This window comes from Protopterus annectens, chromosome 1.part1, assembly GCF_019279795.1.
Source record: "Protopterus annectens isolate FY-2018-M chromosome 1.part1, PAN1.0, whole genome shotgun sequence".
NCBI classification, from domain to species: domain Eukaryota; kingdom Metazoa; phylum Chordata; order Ceratodontiformes; family Protopteridae; genus Protopterus; species Protopterus annectens.
This window is the reverse complement of record NC_056726.1, coordinates 1,101,353,344-1,101,377,754: the sequence shown is the minus strand read 5'-3', so window position 1 is coordinate 1,101,377,754 and position 24,411 is coordinate 1,101,353,344. Positions and strand designations below refer to the sequence as shown.

The 24,411-nt window shown below is 40.8% G+C and overlaps 1 protein-coding gene across 2 annotated transcripts in view; it reads right to left on the bottom strand.

The window, feature by feature from the left end:
• Positions 1 to 21,407: 21,407 nt before the first annotated feature.
• LOC122808989 (C3a anaphylatoxin chemotactic receptor-like) overlaps positions 21,408 to 24,411 on the bottom strand; it is a 163,076-nt gene continuing 160,072 nt past the window's right edge. For both annotated transcript variants that reach the window (XM_044080161.1, XM_044080169.1), the window contains one exon: positions 21,408 to 23,199. In XM_044080161.1, coding sequence (XP_043936096.1) covers positions 22,110 to 23,165 — 1,056 coding nt within the window. In that variant the 5' untranslated portion in view covers positions 23,166 to 23,199 and the 3' untranslated portion in view covers positions 21,408 to 22,109. The remainder of the gene's footprint in view (positions 23,200 to 24,411) is intronic.

The window sequence follows — 24,411 nt, the reverse complement described above, 5'->3', positions numbered from 1 at the left end:
CAGGAAACCATAATCCTAGGTGATTTTAATATCGACTGGAACTCCTGCATATCCCCCAAACCCACCACACACCTTAACCTCTTTAACTTTCACCAAACCATTAACTCCCCTACTAGAATACATAAATCCACCCACAAACAAACGATCCTAGACTGGATACTGACCAACAACAATCCCTCTCCTATAAAACAGGTATACTCCTGACAATATTAGTGACCACCTCCTTACCTTTATCACCAAACAAAATGCAACATTCCTAAACAAACTACTTATCGAACTAAATACAACAAAACAGCATTCAATCTCACATCCTTTCAAACTGAACTCAAAGAATATAACTGGTCAACTCTAAAATACCTCCCAATAGATGAAGCAGTAACGCATTTCAACAACACCTTCTTACAAATTCTAAACCAACATGCCCCATCCCGGTTAGTCAGAATCAGATCCAAAGCAGCTCCTTGGCTCTCTGTTATAACTAAACAAACTATGAGAGCGAGAAATAAATCATGGTCAAAATGGAGATCCACTAAAAGCCCTACTGACCATCAAACCTTCAAACATCTAAGAAACAAAACAAAGAAACTTGTCATCCTAGACAAAAAAAACTACAACTTTCAATACCAACAAAACCAAAACCAAAACCCAAAAAAATTCTGGTCAGGAATTAATAAACTACTCCACCCAGGCAACACCAAAACACCTACCCCAGCTAGCTTAGCACAAAAACAACCTAACATCATAGCCAACACCTTTAACAATTTCTTCTCTCAAACTGTAAACTCACTTGCAAGCACCATGACTCCACGCCCTCCCTCCAAACTACCCCCATCCCCAACAATACCTATACACTAAAACTTGAAACCGTCTCAACTACCTATATACAGAAACTACTTTCTAAACTAAAACCCTGCACCCCCTCGGCTGACAAACTTCCAGCTGAATACCTTCAATTAGCTGCAAAAGAAATAGCCTACACAGTATCCATCTTAATAAACAGAACCATAACAGAATCCAAAATCCCATCCTGCTGGAAAATCTCCCACATTATTCCACTCCATAAAGGTGGAAACTCTAATGAACTATCCAATTTTAGACCTATTGCCCTTCTATCGCCTCTATCCAAAATAATGGAACGCTGTATTCACCATCAACTTCTAAACTATATCTTAAATAACAACCTGCTTGTAGACTCTCAACATGGTTTTAGACCCTACCACAGCACTACTACTGCCCTTCTCTCCTTCTCTGACACCATAAATAAAAATCGAAATAGAAACCTATTCTCATCTGCACTATTTCTGGACCTCTCAAAAGCATTTGATATGGTCAACCATCAACTTATCCTTGATACCTTAAAATCTCTATCACTGGATTCTCAAGCATTACAGTGGTTCAACTCGTATTTGACTAATAGAAAACAAGCTGTCCTGCGGGACAGCCATCTATCCACTCAACTCCCTGTTACTATTGGTGTCCCACAAGGATCTATCCTAGGCCCCCTACTTTTCTCCATTTTCATCAATAATTTGCCCAATTCCCTACCAACATCCACATGCATACAATATGCAGATGATTCCACTCTCATCTGCTCTGCCTCTACCCCAGCAGAACTCCACTCCACTACCCAGGTAGTCTTTACTGCAGCAGAAAATTGGTTTCAACACATCTGTCTCCTCCTTAATCCCAAAAAAACCAAACTACTACTCTTTACCCCTACCTCTAAATCCACCCCTATCTCTTTTTCTATAACATCCTGTAATGGCACTATCATCAAACCTGACAACTGCACTAAACTCCTAGGCGTCACCATAGATAACCAGCTAAATTTTGACTGTCACATTGATTTAACTATCAAAACTGTCAATAAAAAGATTGGTGCCCTATACAGGCTAAAGCCCTATCTCACTTCAACCTCCCGAGTAGCCCTTGCCCAAACTCACCTTATCTCTACACTAACTTACGCCTCCCCCTCCTTTGTCAACTTATCTAAAGGCAATCTTCAGAAACTGAATACTGCCTACCACAGTATAGCCAGATTTGCCACTGGCTCACCTTTCCAAACTCACCACTGTCTTAACTTAAAGAAACTCAACTGGCTTGAACTCCCGAACCTTATACTCCTACAACAACTAATCATCACTTTCAAAATTCTTCATTACCCCTCCAATATACCCATACTAAATAAACTCATCACACCTTATAAAAATCTCAAGACACTCAGATCAGCCAACAAGCTACTAGTTACTACCTTGAAATCTCATAACAAATCAGGTGATTCCCTATTTGCAAACACTATCGGTTCTTACTGGAATAAACTTCCCATTGAACTGACCTCCCTAACATCACCTTTTCAAAAAACAGATAAAAAACCACCTACTAATTCACTGGCTATGCCCCTGCTCCAATCCTGACTGAGCATAGTACTGTTCATTACTCTAAACAGTCTGCTACTTGCAATTCTTTCCACTCCCTTTCTTACCTAGACTAACATCCTCAGCCCCCTTCACTGGACCTTCACTCTTTTCTCCAATCTTATTGCCTACTTCACCGTATAGCCATCCTCTCTCTATTTACTTTCCAGCCATACCTAGACCATCTTTATCCTACTACCATAGCATTTCATCTCTATCCTGCTTCCTCACTCTCCTTTTCAACTTGACTTTCTTAACATTTAACTATGTTAAAATACTTTTACCCCACGTAACCATATTCTATCCGCAATTCTTTCCACTCCCTTTCTTACCTAGACTAACATCCTCAGCCCCCTTCACTGGACCTTCACTCTTTTCTCCAATCTTATTGCCTACTTCACCGTATAGCCATCCTCTCTCTATTTACTTTCCAGCCATACCTAGACCATCTTTATCCTACTACCATAGCATTTCATCTCTATCCTGCTTCCTCACTCTCCTTTTCAACTTGACTTTCTTAACATTTAACTATGTTAAAATACTTTTACCCTACGTAACCATATTCTATCCACAATTTCTATCTATCTTTTCTCCCCTTTTTCCCATAGCTTTACTACCTATCTACCTGTTTACCTTCTAACTTGCTTTTTTAACACTTGTAACCATCAGTTTCTTTCCCTCTGCTAACTACCGAATCTGTCTTCTAGCCTTCTGACCGATGATTAAATTATTTAGCTTTACTACAGATATCCTTAACTCAATTTTATATTTTTGTGCCGGAGCTTAACTCCTCAGCCACATAATGTGAACTCTGTTTGTTACCTACTTAAATTAGTCCAGGCAAACTGTATTTTGTCTTTGTACATTTTTGTTTTTTGTTTTTTTTAAAAAAATTAGTAAAGTATTCCTCATGTATTGTCTTAGTCTGATAGTGGAGCTTTTCTCCTCGGGCCTCTGCTGAAAATGGACATGTATCCAGCCAGACTAGCCCGGTTAACAAATGTAAAATAAATAAATAAATAAATAGGAACCTTTGGGCTAGGGTGTTTGAGCTAGAGTAATGCTCCCAGTCTATGTTAGGGTAGTTGAAGTTGCCCAATATAATGGTGTTTGGAGAGACCTTCATGTTTTTCAGTGTTCTCAAGAAGGCTGAGTGTGGTTCCTGGGTTTGGGAGGGTGGTCTGTAGTAGGCTATAAACTGGAAGGCAGTTTTACCCACTGTTAGTTGCACATGGATAGTCTCTGATGCTTCATGCTGTGCCACCAACCTGGAGGTGTGGGTATCTTTGACGAATATTGATACTCCCCCTCCTTTCATGGTTCGGTCCAAGTTTTGGGGCCGAAAAGCATGGTATGAGGTATAACCTGGTAGTGCTGGGGCGCTCTCGGGAGCCTTGAACCAGGATTCAGTTACTGCACAGATATTGATGTTCTCCATGCTAAGGAGAGTTTCGAGTGCATGCATCTTGAGGTTTAGACTTCTGGCATTGAGTAATATTACTCTTAGTTTCTTATCCCTTGTGATACGTATGGAGGTGGGTTTGTCTTTTGAGCCTTGCCTAAAAAAGGCACTATGGGGGTAGCAAGAGCCTTTGCCAATATCCAAAAGCCCAGGGGTGACAGCTGCAAGCCGTCCCTAGTGAAGCATCGTGGCTTGTCAAGCATGTCATCCCAGGCTGACAGGCATTGGATCCCCTTTGAATGACACCAATACTTAAGCCAATTGTTGAAATTGATCATCTTGTCTTCATATTGTGGCATCATTCTTGGTGAGAGTAAGATGCTACTCAAGGTCATGGTCATACTGGCCTGGGCTACATGCTCATAGAGCTCCTCTATGTCTCTTTTCATGTAGTCCAGGGAGGTACGTCTCAGATCATTCACACCAGCATGGACAATGACTGAGTCATATTTGTACTTGCCTTGGAGTGACCTGAGTGCTTGTGTTATGTGGCGGATCCCAGCGCCCGACAGGCAGCTAACCGTGACCTTCTCCTTATTCAGCCTGGTGAGCAGGATGTCAGTGTGGCTGATGATAGAGTCACCTATTACAAGTGTACCAGGTGTGTTGTTTAGCCTTAAGGGCTGTGACTGTTCGGCACACTGGCTTTGTGAGCTATGTGTTGCACGTGTTTTGTTTTGGGGTAGTGGTTGCTTGGGTGTCTGCCTTGGAGGTCTCTGCTGCTTAGGCAGATATTTATTTAAAGCCTCCGAGTATGTTTTTGTGTGTTTATGTGTTTGGTTTGCTGTCGCGGTAGGTCTATGTGAGACTGGAATTGTAGTGAGTGTGGTTTCCTTCTCCTCCTGACTGGTTACGCCAGTACTGAGTTGAGAGAGCTTAGCCTCCAGTTTGGCTATATGGTTGCATCTCTCACATGTGTTGGAATTTGTTGGGAGGAGGAGAGGGTTGTCTGTGTACATGAGGCAGTTGTAACATTGCCTCAAGATTCCCAGATTCACCAGCTGGACCGGAGAGGAGATTGAAAACTGATCTTTGGACATGCTAGAATAGTATTGGGCATTCCTTTATAATTGAAAAAAAGGGCCAATGGGGAACAAGGTACTCAGGCGAGTTTATGAGGGTGTAGTGCTTTTAATTTTTTAGTGCTGACTTAGTGAGCAAGTGCCAGGTAACTTAAATGCAATGTGTTACAGGTAACTTAAATGCAAAAATGACAAACAGTTACTTTCTTTCAAGTGAAACAAGGAAATAAGTACAGTAAGCAATGCAGATATCACTACGGATCTACAGAAGTGCTGAAAAGCCGCATTTTAGGTGAAATTAGCGTTTCAGGGAAATAAGCAGTCAAACAACAAGCATACAAACAAAGCTAGATTCAGCAGGCCTGGATCTAGTCTATGCTACAGCAAACAAGGTATACCAATTTCAGTAAAAAACAGATCAAATATGCAGGCACTATAACCCTTTAACCAGAAATTCCCAGCTCAGATGGGCAGAGTCCAGCCTCTCCTCCCACAAGAGTGCAGACCATGAACCTTCTTAATGTAAAATAACTGGCCTGTAGCCCAAGTGCTTAAACCAGAACTAATACACTTTTAGAATAACAGGCACTGAGCCCTCAATCAGCAGTTCCCAACTTAGAAGGATGTAAGCTACCTGTCCTGCCACCACAGTGCAGGCCACAAACCTTCCTAATGTAAAACAACTGGTCTGAAGCCCAAGTGCTTAAACTAAAAGGCTTAGAATGAGTTACACTAAGCAGTAATAAATACAATTCAAATGTAAGAATGCATGTTTCAAATGAATCTGTACAGTAGAGCCATTAGATATATCTGTTACAGTATCTCTAATCACAAAACATAATAGCAGACTGTCAACATGGCTTTAGACCCCACCACAGTACTACCACTGCTTTACTTTCCTTTGTTGACACCATCAATAGGAACCGGAACAATAACCTTCTCTCTTCTGCTCTCTTTATTGATCTCTCTAAAGCATTTGATATGGTCAACCATTCCACACTTGTCAACATACTTGCATCCCCTTCCCTAGACAACCTTGCTATAAAATGGTTTAAATCTTACCTTAGCAATAGACAACAAGCAGTTCTATGGGAAAACCATATTTCTTCACTACTACCTGTAACTACTGGTGTCCCTCAAGGCTCCATTCTTGGTCCACTTCTTTTTTCCCTATTCATTAATGATCTACATCTAGCAATCCCTCAAGCTACCTGCATACAATATGCAGATGACTCCACCCTGATTTGCTCAGCATCTTCTCCTACTGAACTCTCTTCACTGACTCAAAACATCTTCAACACTGTAGAAACATGGTTTTCTTCATGTTATCTTCTTCTCAACGCCAAAAAAACTAAACTTCTCCTCTTTACTCCTACTACTCGGTCCCCCCCCTTACACTTTACCATCTGCTCAAATAATGCCACTGTCATATCACCTGAATCTACAACAAAACTGTTAGGAATAACCATTGACAATAACCTCTCTTTTGACCAACACATTAACAACACTATTAAAACAGTGAACAGAAAAATAGGATCCTTATACAGAATTAAACCCTTCCTAACTGACTCTGCTAGAGCTAAGATTGCCCACTCTCACCTTATTTCCACACTTTTATATGCTTCACCTATTTTCACTAACCTTAAGAAAGCCAACCTTAGCAAACTGGCAACATCCTATAATAACATTGCCAGGTTTGCCACTAGCAACCCTTCAGAACCCACCACTGTGTGAACCTAAAACAACTAGGTTGGCTGGAATTCCAAAACCTTCTGCTAGCCCCCCAACTTTTCATTGCCCATAAAATACTGTACCAGCCTAATAACACCCCTATACTCTCAAATCTGTTAATCCCCTATAATAATCTTACTTCCCTTTGGTCTTCTAAGAAACTCTTGACCAGTATAAGTAAGTCAAACAACTCAGCTGGTGATTCTCTTTTCTCTAACACAGTAGGAAGGAGCTGGAATCTGCTACCCAGTGAAATAACCCTAATCACATCTTCACCTCTTTTCAAACAAGAAATCAAAAATTACTTCCAAAGTCATTGGCTCTGTTCATGTACTGAACCTGACTAATCTTCTCCCAGTATCTTGTCTTCCCCTTTTCTACTATCTTGTAATCTCTTATTTTAGCCAGCATTGCACCTACTCTAACTCTTTTACCCTTACATTCTTGCTTAACTTCCTTTAGTCTTTACTTTCTTTTCTTTGTACCCTTTCATCTCTTAACGGCCTTCCTTTTCTTCTCTCTTATATTCTTGATGCTCTCTTACTCCTATATTACTTATTACTACTCTCTTTACTAACATTGAAGTCTCTTACCTCAGTTTTTGTCTCCTTCTTCTATATGCTACTATCTAATCTTACATCCAGGAATTTTTGTTACCTAAAATTATTATAATTTTACTTAGGTACTTTTATAAGCATTTCTGCTTTTGCTTCTACGGTATCCTTACAGTTTATTACAATTTTTATTTGTAGGTCTTGTTGTATTTCTATTTGCATTTTTCTGTATTTTGTATTTTTGTATGTTTTTATGTGGAGCTTTTCTCCCCGGGCCTCTACTGAAAATGGAAATATATCCAGCTAGACTAGCCTGGTCAACAAATGTAAAATAAAAATAAAAATAAAATAAATATCACAATTAACTTTGCTGATCATACTTGCTATTGAAATGTACATGTCTGTAAACTGTACTATATACTGTACCTTTAATACTTTTGTATCCTTACTGTTTTATGTATTATGGAGCTTTTCTCCCCGGGCCTCCACTGAAAACGGGAACACTTGGGCCCAGTGGACTTCCCCATTAATCAAACTGGAAATAAATAAATAAATAAATAATGTATGTGAGCTATATTCCATAACATGGACATTGTCTGGGTTGTGCACATGTCCCACACGCATGTTCTTTGATGTGTGGAAGTGTACCTGAGGTCTCTGGGGCATGTTGTGTGGACAGATTGTTATCTTCTGATGTAGCATTCCTGACCTAATTTGGGGAGACCTGGCTATGGAACGGAGGTCGTGCTTGCACCTACATTGACAGCATGATACAGGTGTTCAGCGGAGTTAGTGGTGTCTGTATATACAGGGCATGTGTATAAGGCATGATATTCGCTTTGTTGGTTACATTTGCAGACTCTACAGTTGTTGCAGGGGTCCAGTGGGGAACATAGTAAAAGGATCACTGTTAGCATTTATTTGCCTACTGCGGGGATGGAACAGGGTGCCATGTCCTTTTACTCGATGGATAACACACAGTCAGGAGATGTTACACATCACAGTACGTTCTGATGTCAGTGGCACTGTTGTGGTCAACAGGCCTGTAGTCCACTGCAATCACACCGTAGTTACTATCTGTGGGCAATATGTAGGGAACTACCAATATAGTGGTTGTTGCCTAGCCAATAGTGTGTATGAGACATGGGTGGAGAGTGTTCTCTGAGTAATACAAGGGTTGACTATATTGTTCACCGATCCATAATGTCACATATAGGGCTATGGATTGTCTACACCAGCCTCCCTGGGGTTTTACATCTGTTGTCCTTGTAAGGTGGACATTGTGACATATAGTAGGTCCTCAATATAATAATTTAGCAAAACCCACCCCACAATGCATCTTGTCATTACACAATCACCGCACCCTCCACACAGGACACTGATGACACACACACACTTGCCAGTACTGAGATTCAAACCCCCACCTAGCTATGTATTGCTATTACAATGTATCTTATTTATTGCGCGCACCATGGAGCTTAGTGGATGGATGTTGTCCCAAGGTACTTCTAAGGTGAGGCACATCATCAGCCTTGTAAATAATGGCATTGGGTGATGTAGTGGGTGACAGATCCCAAAAATAATTTTACACTAATCACACAGTTACATTTGCCAGGGGTGAGGTTCAAACTTCTATGTAACAATCTTTACGGACCATTATGTTACGCATTTGCCAAATGCACCACTGACTTAACATGGTTTAGGTTTAGCATCAGGTACTTGTAAGGTGGATAATATCTGCAGGACTGCTAAAGTCAATCTTTGAGATGTGTACTGGCTGTAAATGGGGCCAAAAGCTTTGAGGGACACACATACATATGTACACACAGAAACACTTGCCATAGATGAGATTCAAACCCATACCTGTGCAGTTACTGCTACGACATTGTTCCGCATTTATGGCACACACCATGGAACTTATAGGATTGACCCTTTTCCAAAGGGGTATTTCAAGGTGACTGACATCAGCAGGCTTGCTAAAGTAGGGCAATGCAAGGTGTCGTGACTGTGAATGGCCTCAAAATCATTAATCTCTACACACACAGAGTTTCACAGTTGCCATGTCTGGGATTAAAATGCCTGCCTGACTAGTATGTTACACTACAGCATTATGTAGTTATCACACATGCCATTAAACTTATAGGGCTAGCCCTTGTCCTAAGGGGTATTTCAAGGTGACTGACATCAGCAGGCTTGCTAAAGCAGGGCAATGTGAGGCGTAGTGACTGTGAATGGCCTCAAAATCATTAATCTCTACACACACACAGTTTCACAGTTGCCATTTCTGGGATTCGAATTCCACATAAATAGTATGTTACATTATAGTATTACACAATTATCACGCATGCCACGGAGCTTAAAGGGTTAGACTTTCTCCAAAGAGGTATTCCAAGGTGACTGACATCATCAGGCTTGCTAAAGTAGGGCAATGGCAGGTGTAGTGACTGTGAATGGCCTCAAAATCATTAATCCCTACACAAACACACAGTTTCACGTTTGCCATGTCTAAGGTTAGAACTCCTACCTGACTAGAATATTATACTATAGCATTATGCAGTTATCGCATCCACCACAGAGATTATGGGGCTGATAATTGGTCAGAGGGTTATTTCAAGGTGACTGACATCAGCTAGCATGGGCTATGGGAATTGCAGTGTGTGTGTGAATGTCCCATAAACCATTCCTCTGAGAACACACACACAACAGTCAGTTACACACAACTTTACATTTCACAGGACTGGGTATACAAATGCTAGATCAATACTGATTTGTACTATCATGTTACACAGTTAACACAAGCACCACATACACTATAGGGCTGAGGGCTACCAAAAGCAAATGTCTACAGTGATTGACATTGGCATATCATGTGATATTAGCTAATTGGATGTGTGGTGGGTGAGGCAGGCCTCATGATGGCAATTTCTCTGTCACTGTCTGCCTCTCTCTTCCCCACATCTCTGTGTGTGTATGTTTGACATATTAGAGTGTGTTGGCCTTGGATATGTGTGAGTATTCCTATCCAGTGTGTGTGTGTGTGTGTGTGTGTGTGTGTGTGTGTGTGTGTGTGTGTGTGTGTATATATATATATATATATATATATATGTGTGTGTGTGTGTGTGTGTGTGTGTGTATGTTAGACATATTCTATTATGTTGGCCTTGGATATGTGTGAGTATTCCTATCCAGTGTGTGTGTGTGTGTGTGTGTGTGTGTGTGTGTGTGTGTGTGTGTATGTTAGACATATTATATTATGTTGGCCTTAGATATGTGTGAGTATTCCTATCCAGTGTGTGTGTGTGTGTGTGTGTGTGTGTGTGTGTATGTTAGACATATTATATTATGTTGGCCTTAGATATGTGTGAGTATTCCTATCCAGTGTGTGTGTGTGTGTGTGTGTGTGTGTGTGTGTGTGTGTGTGTGTGTATGTTTGGCATATTATAGTGTGTTGGCCTTGGATATGTGTGAGTATTCCTATCCAATGTGTGTGCAAAGCATGAATGGTGTGCAATGTGGTGTGTGTGCACAGACATCTGCGACTGACAGGTATGTATAGTCCACTGTGTTGTCAGACATACAAAGCATGAATGGTGTGCAATGTGGTGTGTGTGCACAGACATCTGCAACTGACAAATATGTATAGTACACTGTTGTGGTCAGACATGGGCTTCATTTCTCTAAGCGAAGGAGCATGCCCAGTATAACCTTCTGTATTGAATGTGTATCCATTCCCGGTAGGGTTGTACTCTAGTCCAGGGATTGGTGTTCTACACCTACAGCTAGCAACCTGTTTCTGTAGGATATCTGTAGATAGGTTGACAATATGGAGTCACAACGGGCGACAGATAGTGGGATACTGTAACTATTGCTTTCTGTGCTGCTTGTGTTACATGGTTGGTGTTAGCAGAGATATTCAGACATATGTACTGTTTCACACTGTGATGTATTATGTCATCAACTACCAACAGATATACTTACTTGCTCACAGTTATTTCCTGGGAAATGCAAGATGAGAGAAGCTGTGTCCAGTATTGTGGTCTGCAGCCTACATATTCTTGCACACTCATGCCATTCTGGAGGGGAAGCTGCAGACACTTGCTGATGGATCTGTGTAAATGGTCCAGCACCTTGGTACTGTGGTGGCTAAGGATCCCCTGCTTGTACATCTATCGACATAACAGAATGGCCATATCCTGCTATGGCCATAACTGTCAGCTGTACAGATTCATCCAGATTACCCAGAGACAGGGCTCAGTTGCCCTTCACATTGTGGTTTATGAGTGGGTTTGTAGTCTCCCATTACTGGGTTTGCAGGCAGGGGTAGTATGGGCACACATCAAAGTTTTAGACTTCATACACTCCATAGCGTCCATGCTTCTACACCCTCCCACTCTGTTATTCTATCCTCTTCCTAACATTATGGGTGTGATATCTGCAAAGTATCTCTATAGGTGCCCTTTCATCCCAGCGTTATTTAGGGGATGGTCCACAGTTCATGCAGTAGGACATGGTGGGCTTGCTACTGGAATTTGTCACCATGGCCTTGCATTTCTGTTCTGTGGACTGTATGTTGTTATTTGGGACCCCATGAGATAACATGCATTGGCTGTAGGGGTGAGGCACAGGCCTTTGACAGAGGACTGTAGGGCATTTGGTAGTGATGTAGGCCATCTGTAGCAGGCCAGTGCATTCTGTCACTCCTACATTCCCAAGCTGCGAGCCACTGGATTCCCCTGGGGTGACAGGGTAAGTGTGCAAGGTGTTAATGGCAATAGTTCCTGTCCATATTTATCCATTGGTCTGGATGCTGGCATGGTGCTGCTTACAGCTAGGGACCATACCTCTCATCTGTACAGATTTTTGTAGAATGTCCAGATGTTTGGCTCATATTTTTGGCCTGTTCCTCTTTTTTCCTGGCAAATCACTCGAATGATCTCAGAATTGAAGTCACTAAATAATGATATAGATTTGAGTTTCAGACTTCAAATCCTTCAGAAAATGTATATTAAAACAAATCCTGTTACTCTAGCAACTTTCAAAGTTTATAAAAGGGATATTTTAAATATGTCCTATTTGTACCTCCATTTTGTCAAGCTTTGTCCAGATTTTTTGCATTAACAGGTTGAGAGGTATGCTAGGGACACACCTGCATAGGATACCTCTTCAGCATGCTGCATTCTGTGGGTATTCCCATACAGAAGTGGGGGTCATGCTGTATTCATTCCTAACTGCATGGATATGACCTGTGATAAACCTGTGGATGATGGTGGGGTGAGCTGAGTGCATGTGTGATATGGAGGCTTCTTGTATCTGACTCACAGATATACCTGGACATCCCCCTTATGGTGGCTTGTGCAGGGACATAGGCATTCTCTCATTATTTCATAATTGTGCCTTTTGTTGTCTGCCAGTGATTGGACAGAATACATCAGTATTCCATACTACACAGACAACTAATGTGCTGCTAACCTGTATGTACAGTTCCAAAGCTGTGTGCAGTTCACAGTTACATTTTATACACTCTGTCTATGGTACTTCCACCTGTGTATTGTGTGTATGCTTGGGCCCACATTCATGGCATGTCCATCTTTCAGATGGTGACAGATATTGACATCAGAACAATGAGTATGGATGATTGCTGAATTGAGTCTTGCTGGGATGCATTGTGGTTGGCACTGCAGTTGTCAGAACAAGGCCCTGTCATCGACAGTATTGCCCATAGGCTACCCGGACACAACCCTCCATGGCTACATGCTGAACACTTCCACACAATGTACAACACACAACAACCTAACACACAGAGCCCTGCATATTGTACACATGCAACAATCTATCCTGTAGATTGGGCCAGCTCAGGTAATCTGTGGTCCACTGTTATTAACCCCACTTGTACACGTTAATGCATTTCTACATAGGATTGTGTGTGGGGGGACATGCCTGACAACTGTAAACATTTGCTTCCATTTCGTTTTGTATTCTGACCTATGATGCAGACTAGAGGCATATCAGTAGAGTACAGATCTTAGGTTTTATTGGCCTACATTTCAGTTTCAGACTTCATACCCTGCAGAACTAACATACAACTGCCTGACCTGTTGTAGTCTGTCTATGTACATCTGGAGAGGGGCTGTTATCCATTGCCATTAATTGGAGGCCTAAACACAGCCTTTCTTTATGGTCATCTACACCTGTCCTGCTGGCTGAGACTGTTGTTGGGTATGTGAGCCTCACTGACATGCATGTATGTGTCCTATGGACATACATTTGGCCCACCACATGTCCTGCAGTGGGATTTGTCACCTTGTCTAGTACGGCTTAATATGTTGACAACAGTATTTGTTATGGATTTCATGCTGCCCATATAGGTGTCCACTATCTGCTGCCATCCCATTCAGCCACCCGGTTCCCTTGCATGCTCAAATCCATACCATAGCTACAACTAGCAGAACATAGTACTCCATTCAGCAATTGATAGGAAGAGTGAATTACTTGTGGCTGTGCCAGTATTGAGGATGGTGCTGTTGGATGAACATAGTACACTCCCTATACATAGTAAAGCACAGGTAGTGTCATGTTTAGCATCCCTTTTACTGTATATGCAAGTCAGAGAGAGGTGTCATTCCCTGGGTTCCTACCGTGTCAGTGTATGTGCTATGCTTTGCCTCTTTGCTAAAGCCTGGGCATACTGGGCATGCCTTCTTCTGCCTACAGGGCAGGCTCAGGTTGTTCCTCCTCTGAGTCACTCTGTGCCTGTGCTGGCCTTGACAATGGTGAGGGACTTTGTGGCCCTGCCCCATGCTGTTCCTGCTGCAGCTATTTCCGCAGGATCATATTGTGTAGCATGGCACACACAATGAAAATTTGAGTACATGTAGCTGAAGAGTACTGCAAGGCTCCACCAGATATATCCAGGCATGGGAACCGTGACTTGAGAATCCCAAGCACACACTCTATTATGATTCTGGTTTGTGCGTCTGCCTCATTATGGAGTTCTTGCTCGGGTGTGTGTGCATTTCTGATGGGAGTCATCAGCCACGGCTCCAGTGCGTAACCAGCATCCCCCAGTAGGTGGCCATATGTGGTGTCCTCACTGACAAATCTCTGGTACAGCTGTGTCATATGCCAGATGTGGGAGTCGTGATAGCTTCCAGGGCTGCCAGCACACACATTCATTATAATGCCCTGGGCATCGCACATGACCTGGCAGTTGATGGAGGGGAAACCCTTGGAGTTTATGTAGACTCTACCCTGCTCACCAGGTGGTGCTTTGATGTGTATGTGCATGCAGTCTATAGCACCCACTACCTCAGGGTATTCTGCTATTTGGTGTAAGAGACGCATATTGCTGGTCAATGCCTCATGGGTGTTTAGCAAATATATGTGCTCACTGTCACGTGCTGACATGGCATCCAGGAAATGGCAGAGTACCCTGGATGCTGATGTCTGTGAGATTCCCATGATATCTCCAGCTGGCCTTTGGAAGGTACCTGTGGCTAGTATTCTTAAGCCTACACATACCTTGGTATCCACTGGGATGAGTTCCCCTCTGTTGGTTCTGTGTGTCAGGCATGGCCAGCACAGCTCAACAATTTGCTGTAGGATGTCCCTGCCCACCCTATAGTGCTCCACTATCTCCAGCTCATGTAGCCCCTGGTAAGTTACCCTGGGTCTGTACACTCTTCTCTTCCTCCTCACTATGGGTTGGTCATCAGCATTCTCAGAGTTTATATTATATTATCGTACCGATAATATCTTCAACAAAATATCGAACAAACGGAACAGTGATTCGCTGCTTCGTAAAAAAAAAAAAAAAAAAAAAAAAAAAAGCTTAAACACAAATTTAAGTGGGAAGCTTTGCCCCCTACACTCCCCCTACTTAAATATACCAACTCCGAGTTCACACCATAGTGGAAGAAATGGCAAAGTCCCGAAGACAGCCCACTGAATTTTTTTCCCTGGGAAAGAATTCAATGTTCCGTGACTTCACTATTTTGCCATTTTGACAGTATCAGATTGACTAAATAGCATTCGCTATTTAGTCCATTTGATACTGTCATATAGACCCGCATTCTCATCCTTACCAACCTCAGCCTCTTCCACATATTGATGTATGAGAGCAACAGCAGCCCCTATCATTTTGTTAGTTTTGTCTGATAAAATTTCCCCATCTGTGTAAACCTATGGTGCAGAGTTTGTGGGAAAAACCAGAGTGAAAGGTGTTAGCATAGTTTATAGTAGTGTGCTGGACTGGGTTAGGCTGCTGCTTGTGTAGTTGGCTGATTCTGATACATTTCACCTGCCAGCTATGCTAGTTCTCTTTGATTGCCTTCCTAATGCTGTTTTTCCTTTCCCATTGCCTTCCCGTTTAAACCCCGAGGCACGCCAGGCATTCCCAGTGCTCAGATGTGAACAGAGCTGATATTTCCTGTTTTTTTTTTTTTTTAAACTTGGTGCACAGCACACACACCCGTTTAGACAATGTAAAACTGCTAGGCAGCCTCAGATACACCCCCTTCCTAAGCTGTGCTTAGCTAAGAGCAAACACAGGCCACAGAGCTCCAATAAGCTTCCAACATGCATGACATTCCCCGTTTTAAGTCAGCTACCTCTTAGGCTTGCAGCATGGTGTTGCTGCACTTACATGTTGGGTGCTAGCTAACACTGAGGGGAAATCTGTGATTCAGAATCGATCCCCTCATTTGCATAAAACTGACTGCTAATGCATGGTTACAAGACTGACACTCAGCCTTCCCGCTTAGCAACCACTATTCAATGGTGTTGTTGTCTTCTGCATGCCATTGACTATTATGGCAGAATGCTGATTTTGGTTTAAAAGCTTATTTCCAGCTTTTCTTTTTATTTTTGGGCCGACCCCGTTTGTGCACTGCTGCCCTACGCTTAAACAGCCGAAATCGGCCAAAAAATATAAGTTATTTTTTATAATTTTGCAAGTATTTACCATGCCAATGGCCATTGGCATGCCTACTACATTGAATACATGCTTGCTTTTGAGCTGTCATGCCTCCGTTGTGTAATTTGCAGAAATGTATTTGGTTAGTAACCAAATACATTTCTGCAGGTTACACTATTCCTGTACAGATGCCTGCATGCTTCCTGGATCATTAATTCACCTCATTTGCATGGTTTTCACCTGAAATTGGGGTAATTAGCATACAGGAGCAGTGTCTGTGTAGGAATAGTGTTGGAGCGCTTGTGGAAGTCCCGGGAGCTCATTCCTGGATCGCTCGTTGGCCATATTGTGTGCAGCAGCTCCTGCACTATTCCTGCACACCGAGAGCTTGCTGAATCCTGGGGTCAGTTTTGTTTTTTCACTGTCAAGCATACATTACTACTACTAGTCTGAGTTTTTTTTTTTTTTTTTTTACTGTCAAGCTTACATCACTACTACTTCTCCCAGTTTACTGTCAATCTTACATCACTACTGCTTGTCTCGGTTTTATTTACTGTCAAGCTCACATCACTATTACTTGTCTCGGTTTTGTTTTGTTTACTATCAAACTTACATTACTTCTACTTGTCTCAGTTTTGTTTTTTTACTGTCATTAACAGAAGGCCTACAACTCTAGTTTTCTGGTTTGTTTTTTACCCTGACTTGCAGCAGGCCTATTACTCCTTGTTAAAGTCTGGATTTTAAATTTGAAGGAACTCCAACTAACCTGGAGGTTGTTTCTGCCTGACCTTCATTCCTTCTGATGTTTTTCTTAAGCACTTTATTGCTGCGGTTGTTGCTTGCAACTTTTCAGGTGATTGATGTGTTTCCTTCTGGATTGCCCTTTGTCCTGCACTCACTGGCATATTCATCTTGTAGCAGATGTTGTTGTTATTGCTGAAACTAATGGATCCAGATTTGTTTATTGATATCAGCTGATGCTTTAAATTTGATTTCTGTGCTGCAACTGACATGCGTAAGGTGTTTATTTGAATATAAGTGTTCAAAAATGTATTGATATTTCCATATTTTTGTACATCCTTGGACACTGCATTTGATACTGTGCATATATAATGCTTCTGTGTCGAATTCTTATTAAGATACACCTTGGTCATTTGGCTTTGTTAACTAAACCTGTTTATGATTATACTATAATTTTTTAATTCCTACTTTCTTTGTTGGGCCATTCAGCTGCCTGTAAATTTAGTCAATGTTATGCTGTTACCACAAGGTTTTATTTTTTGTATTTTTATTTAGAATTTTTCTGTAACATTTCATTGGTTCTCTTGATTCAAAGTTCTTGTGCGATTTTAATTCTGTGTATTTCTCCATACGTAACTCTACATACATAGAACTAGGCATTATTTCTTATCAACTTTATTTTGAATGTAGAAAATTATGATTGATCTATTATCATAGGTTCATAGGTTCATAGATTCTTAGGCAGGTACTAGACTATCTGCCTGAGGGCATTTATAAGCCTAGCCAGAGTGTGTCAGCTTTCACCACCCCATTGATTAATTAACTGATCCTCTGTCAAGAAAAGCCAATGAAATGATCCCAGGGGTGTATTTTCTGTTACCCATCCACTCGTCAAGGTTTCTCTTGAAGAGTGTTAGTGAGGGGCTCTGCCTGATGTAATTTGGGAGTTTGTCCCAAAGCATGGGGAGTCTCTGTGACAGGACTCTATCACCCAGCATGTTCTATTTATTGCGTTGAGGTTTAGCTCACTAGAGCGAGTGGCTCGCAGTGACTTGGATTTCATTAGGTGGAGCATGTCCATCAATTCTGAGTTGGACATGGCTTTGTAAGTCAGGCAGAGATCACCTCTGAGTAAGCGATATGCCACTGAGTACAGCCAGAGTTTTTTCAGTCGGGCTGCAAAGGACATATGTTTGAGACCAGTAATCCTCTTGGTGAGGTACTTTTGTGGTCTTTCCAGCTGTTGGAAGTGTCTTGTGAGGTACATCCCAAATAGGGTATTGTACTCTATGATGGGTCCAATGAGTGATGAGTAGAGGGGCACTATAACCTCTTTATTTCTAGATGTGAACCCTTTAGTAATTAGATGGGCCACATAGAATGATTTCCTAACTACTTTGGCAATAGGATTGTCAAAGGAGAGATTACTATCTACCTGGGTCCGCAGATCTCTTATTACCTCTTCTGTATTAAGGGGGCTGCCACCTATGTGGTAATTAGTGGGTGTTTTGTTTTTCCCAAATGGGATGACTATGCATTTTTTGGCATTTGGCTTGAGGCCATGACTTTGACACCAGGTGTCCGTCTCAGTAAGGCTCTTTTGGAAGATGTCCATGTCAGCCAGAGAGTCAATTATGGCTCCCAGTTTGCAGTCATCGGTGAACTTGGTTAACCATAGTCCACCTGTGTTTGCCTGTACTTCTGAGAAGTATACGCCAAACAGTGGGGGTCCCAGGACCGAGTCTTGCGGGACACCACTTGTGACTGCTTTAGAGTCAGACCTGGAGCCCGCTATTCTTACCATGTGAGTTTTGTCTGTAAGCCATTTGACAAGCCATCTCGTGACATAGGGGTTTATGTTCAGGCTGGTGAGTTTTTCTGTAATACCCAAGTGGAGAATGGTGTCGAAAGCCTTGACGAGGTCAAGGTAGGCTGTGTGAACCACCTTTCCCTCATCTATGGTATTGGTGACTGTCTCGAAGAAGTCAACCAGGTTTAGTAGGCATGATCTGCCCTTAACAAAGCCAAACTGGGTCGGGTCAAGTGTTTGGAGGTTCCCATTGTCTTTGTTAATGAGTTCCATGATGATGCGCTCCATAGCCTTGCAGACCAGGCTAGTCAGGCTTATGGCGTGATAGTTACCAGGGTCAGTTGTGGCCTGTCCTTTGTGGAGAGGAATAACCATTGGTATGCACCATTCTATGGGCACGTAGCCTGTGGAGAGGCTGAGGTTGAACAGCGTGTTTAGGTGGGGGGCTTAGTTCATTCTGTAGTTCTTGCAAGACTCAGCATGGGACACCATCTGGTCCCATTGATGCTGTGCTTTTTGGCTTTTGAAAGGGCTGTTTTCACCTGTGCGTCTGTGATTTTTAGGACACTACACATTTCCAGTATTGTTGTGGGCCCTTTTGGAGGTGAGAGGGGGGGGAGTTTGTATTGAATTTATCTGCCAGGATGTTGGCAATATCAGTAGGTTCCATATACTTTGTGCTATTTTGCACTAGTTCAGTGCATATCTACGAGTTGCCACTTAGATTCTTAACATAGCTAAAGAAGGCTTTGTGGTTATCTTTTGAATCCTTGGCTATTTTTCTTTCAAAGCTATACTTGGATGATTTGATGAGGGACCTCAGTTTCTTACTGATACTGATCAGGGATGTCTTTCCTTCTTGGGATTTGCTTTTTTTCTGAACTAGTTTCCTCCTTCTATTGTACAGCCTGTTTATTGCAGGGGTTCACCAAACTGGTTTCCTTCTCTTAGAGGAGTGAGTCTTGGTTTTGCTAGGGATGGCACTATCCATGCATTCTTGTAGGTGCTCATAGAGTGCATTTATAAAGGTTTCTGCATCTTGGGCAGCATTATCCTTTAGCATGGGGGCTGTGAAACTTGCCACCTCTGTATTAAGTAAGGTGAAGTTTGCTTTAGAAAAGCTTTCTACTGTGGTTTCCTTACTTGGGAGTGGTGGGGGGGTTGTGGACATCCAGAGTGATTAGTTTATGGTCTGATCTAACCAGTGATGGGTTGACCTCCGGTGTTGAACACCTGTCGCCCATGTTGGTGATGACCAGGTCCAATATGTTTTCACCTCTGGTCATAATCATCTTATTTTGTGTTTGAGACACAGATGCCAAAAAATTCAACTTGAGAGCAAATCTTGAGATATGACTTTTGGCATCCTGCCATGATCAGATAAAAAAGAGCTATGGTCAGTGAGATTCAATCATAATTCTTTGTACTGCATTTGGCTTTACCTGTCCCTTTCACTACCAGTTACAGCAAAGAAAAATCTTTAGGAATGCAAAGTGTTTCACCAAATTTTCAAGGCCTTTGCACTTACTGCCAAACAAACACTAGGCAGAAAAAGTGCTCCTGTGTAGAAATAACTGCTTTAAAAGCAGTTAGACACTTTGTTCTCGGATGCTTTTTGTTGTTTCCACTATGATTGGACAAAAGTGACTATAATGAAGAGTGAATCTGCAAACTGCATTCACAAAGCTGAAAAAAAAACTGAAGCTTGAGAGTTCAATCTTCATCCACCAGTGAGATGACAGTTTTGGTTCATTATGTGCGACAGAGGAAAGTTATAACAGCTTTTAAAGACGTTTTATCTTCTGCCATTGTTTGTGTTTGCCTGACACTGTCCCGTTATTTCCTGTCATGAGACCCAATCTTAACAGTACTTGGGATGCTTAACAGAAGCCTGGTAAACACTAGTCTGAGAAGTTTTTTTTTTCATATTTTGGGGCATAATTGTGGCTTTCCATGCACTCCATATTTATTGTAATTAATATTTTTATTATTTCATAATGCCTTGTGCTCTATTGACCCTGAAGTACTGCCTGTTATTATTTGAAGTTAAACTTTCATATAGCTTTATTATTTATTTCTTGCTACTGTTCAGTGCTTAGCCTTAAGGATTATAATAACGTCTGACTAGCTGATTGGCTGGCTGATTTCTATTGGCTTAAATGGGTATTTATTTATCTATCTCCCAATAATTTTTTCCACATCTCAAACATATTCATAAGTTGCGTTCAGTGCTTTTTCAATCTCTTTACACTCAGGTTAAAAACTTAAAAGAGGGCACCACATTCTCTTCAAAGCTTTTCATGATATCCTAATGGGTGCATGCAAGAACATAAAGCCAGTGTCAGTAGAGTTGTGGTTTTAGATGAACAAACATTCACAGATTATACAGACCACACTAGTTATTTAATATACTGCTGTGCAATATTGATGAAAATACATTTAAAAAGTGCATGCTTCTTTCTTACTTTTTTGGGATAAAGAAATTTGAATAGCATTTTCAGCTAGCCATTTCAAAATAATTTCCAAATGTTACCTTGTCAATATAGGTCAGAAACATTTATGTCATATAAAATCCTTAACATGTTTTTAGCATGTCTGGAATCATTTGTGGGTGTATGCTTAATGAGCAAAAGCAGTTCTCTTGTTTTGACCCCAAACTGACTTTTTTTACAAGGATTCACTTGTCCAGAATGGCAGCCATAAGGAAGAAAATACGAGTAAACATATTGAATATGTTAGCATTGTACAGGACCTTGCATAACTCATTGTTCTTTTGTTTTGTTTATTATACCGCATCTATTCATTTCAAACAACATTAACAAAAAAGATATACAAGGATGAAATAAATTGATTTCATTTATAATAAGGTAATAACTTATGTTGACAGATGTAATATTTCTTATATTAACCCTACAGATGTTAACTATACACGTTAAAGCAACAATTTTTCCTCTGGACAACAATTATCTTGTTTCCCCTTACATTTTAGTAACAATTACATCATTTTCTGAAATATAAATACATACATTTAATTTTAGCCATTGAATTTAGCAGCTACCAAGCTCATAAATCTCTCTATAATACATTGCAATGCATAAATGCGTTTACCTCCAATTAGGAGCCAGCCTCTTCCTTTGATATATTTATAAACAGTAAGATATTTTATATTGTCCTGCTTGAAAATTCAGCAAAGATAAGCCTGGTGCAATATATAATGCAAAGAACATTCCAGATAATTAAGCTAATATGTTAATCATACTGTATACTAAAAATGAATCACTCATGGGCAGGCATATTTCACATCAAAGGTTGTTAACTACAGTTATAAACTGATTCACATTCAGTATGATTTCCTTGGAGATGTTTATTTATGTGGAAAACTAAATGTACATTTTACTTTAGCCTTATAAGAATATCAAAAATTTTAACAAAAAGCATTTTTTGATCTACCTCCCATATTTTACTCATATATTAGTATGTAAACATTTTTCCTCCATTAGTGACTTTGATCTGGTTTTAGTAGAAATAGTCAAATGACTTGAATCGTCAGCAAGCATATTTTTAAAGGCAGATCTAAATGACTTCTTGAACTTGTCTTTGAAATTTTGACCTATTATAACATAAATAATAGGATTAATGCAGCTGTTAAAATATGCCATGCTCTGTGCAAGGTTATCTAAAACATGCAATATTTTAGAAGAAAACAGCCTCTGATCTATTATCACCGACAAACTGATCAAATGATATGGCAGCCAGCAAACAAAGAACGCAACAATCACAGAAAGAATAAGGATATATGTTCTGCGGGATGTTGAAAACTGACTGCCCCTTACTTTTATCATCACAATGCTGTAACAAACCATAATGACAATCAGAGGTATGCAGAAGCCTAAAATAAACTGAGCAATATGGTTGCCATGAATGTAACTGAAATCTTTTGCAGATTCGCAAATGACCTTTGATGAGGTGGTGACATTGGTAGTGTGGCGGAACACTACAGAAGGTATTGCCATTATTAAGGCTAATATCCAGACAACACAGCAGACAAGAGATGCCAAAAAAACTGTTCTCTTGTTTTGACCCCAAACTGGCTTTTTCACAAGGATACACCTATCTATACTCACAACCATAAGGAGGTAGACACTGGCAAACATGTTGAATATTTTAGCACTGTAGAAGACCTTGCATAATACATTGCCAAAGGGCCAGTGATAGTCCATTATGAGTTGGGTGATTAAAAATGGTAAGCTCAGACAGCAAAAGATGTCAGCGATGGCAAGATTGAGAAACCAAGTTGTGTTCACTGTCCTTTTTATTTCAAATGCTGTCATCCATATAACAAGTACGTTGCCAGGTATGCCGATCAAAAACACAATGATGTAAGCCAGCAGGGAAACGACTCTCAGTGGAGATAAATGTGAATGTACAGAACCATCATCTTCATAGAATAATGGAATCTCGTAATCATAGGAGTAATTTTGATATGCATGATTATCATCACTAAAACTGTAGTTTGCCATTAAACCTTTTGAGTGCACTCCAAAAAGTTGACACCTAAAAAGAGAATTGAAAATATATTAGTGGTCTGTTCTGTTTCTGACTATAACAATGCAAAAAGTCAAACATTTTCTCAATGTATTATTTCTGTGTATGATTTATAAATTGTACAGTGCTTATATTGTAAACTATCTCAGAGATAACACACAGCTGACAATGTGTTATTTGATAAGTAACTGATAGAAAAGTTATTTAAGCCATGAGGCACTTATCACAGGATAATTCTATGCCTTTCTTTCCAGCACTGTTGTTTTATTGCCCATTAAAATTGCACACATTGTATATTTATGCATATCAGATTGGTATATGAGTTCTGAGATGCATTAAATTTTTTTTATCTACAGTGTCACATTCCCTTTTTACATTATCATAGGATCATAGGATGATACTAGGTTAATGGCTCTAGGGCCTTTAGTTGCCAGCCAAGCTGCCCTTGTTTTGATGATCAGGATCTATAACCCCTGTCCAAGAGAGACGCAGGTGGAACCCCCGGGGTGATTTTACGGTTACCCATCCAATCATCCAGATTGCGTTTGAAGATGGCCAAAGAGGTAATTTGTTTTACATGAAGTGGGAGTCTGTTCCAAAGATGTGGTAACCTCTGGGAGACAAATATGTCCCTCCAGAAGGTTCTATTAATGTCACATAGCAGGTTAAGATCTTTAGAGTGAGTAATCCATGTACCGTTTGACTTACGGATATGCAGCATCTCCAATAAAGCAGGGTCAGAGATTGCCCTATACATAAGGCAGAGATAACCTCTCAGTAGTCTGTATGAAACAGAATAAAGTGACAATGATTTCAGCAGATCCACATAAGGCAGAGATAACCTCTCAGTACTCTGTATGAAACAGAATAAAGGGACAGGGATTTCAGCAGATCCACATAGGAAATTTGCTGAAGACCTTAAACTGTTCATGTGAAGAACCTTTGTGGTCTCTCCAATTACTTCAGGCACCATAATTTATCATATATGCACACCACCTTAAAACAGAATTTCTAACACCTTACCTATCTCCTATACTACAATGACCCCCTCACATAACATTAAACCCCCAGTTTTATATGGAATGGGATAGGTTATGAGACTGGGATAATCTGTCATCATTCAAGTGGCTATTGTCACACCTATGGTTGAAAGATGAAAAGGAATGGATGTAATGACAATGTCCTTTTAACTTATTTAGCATTTAAGTACCATTGTTTAAA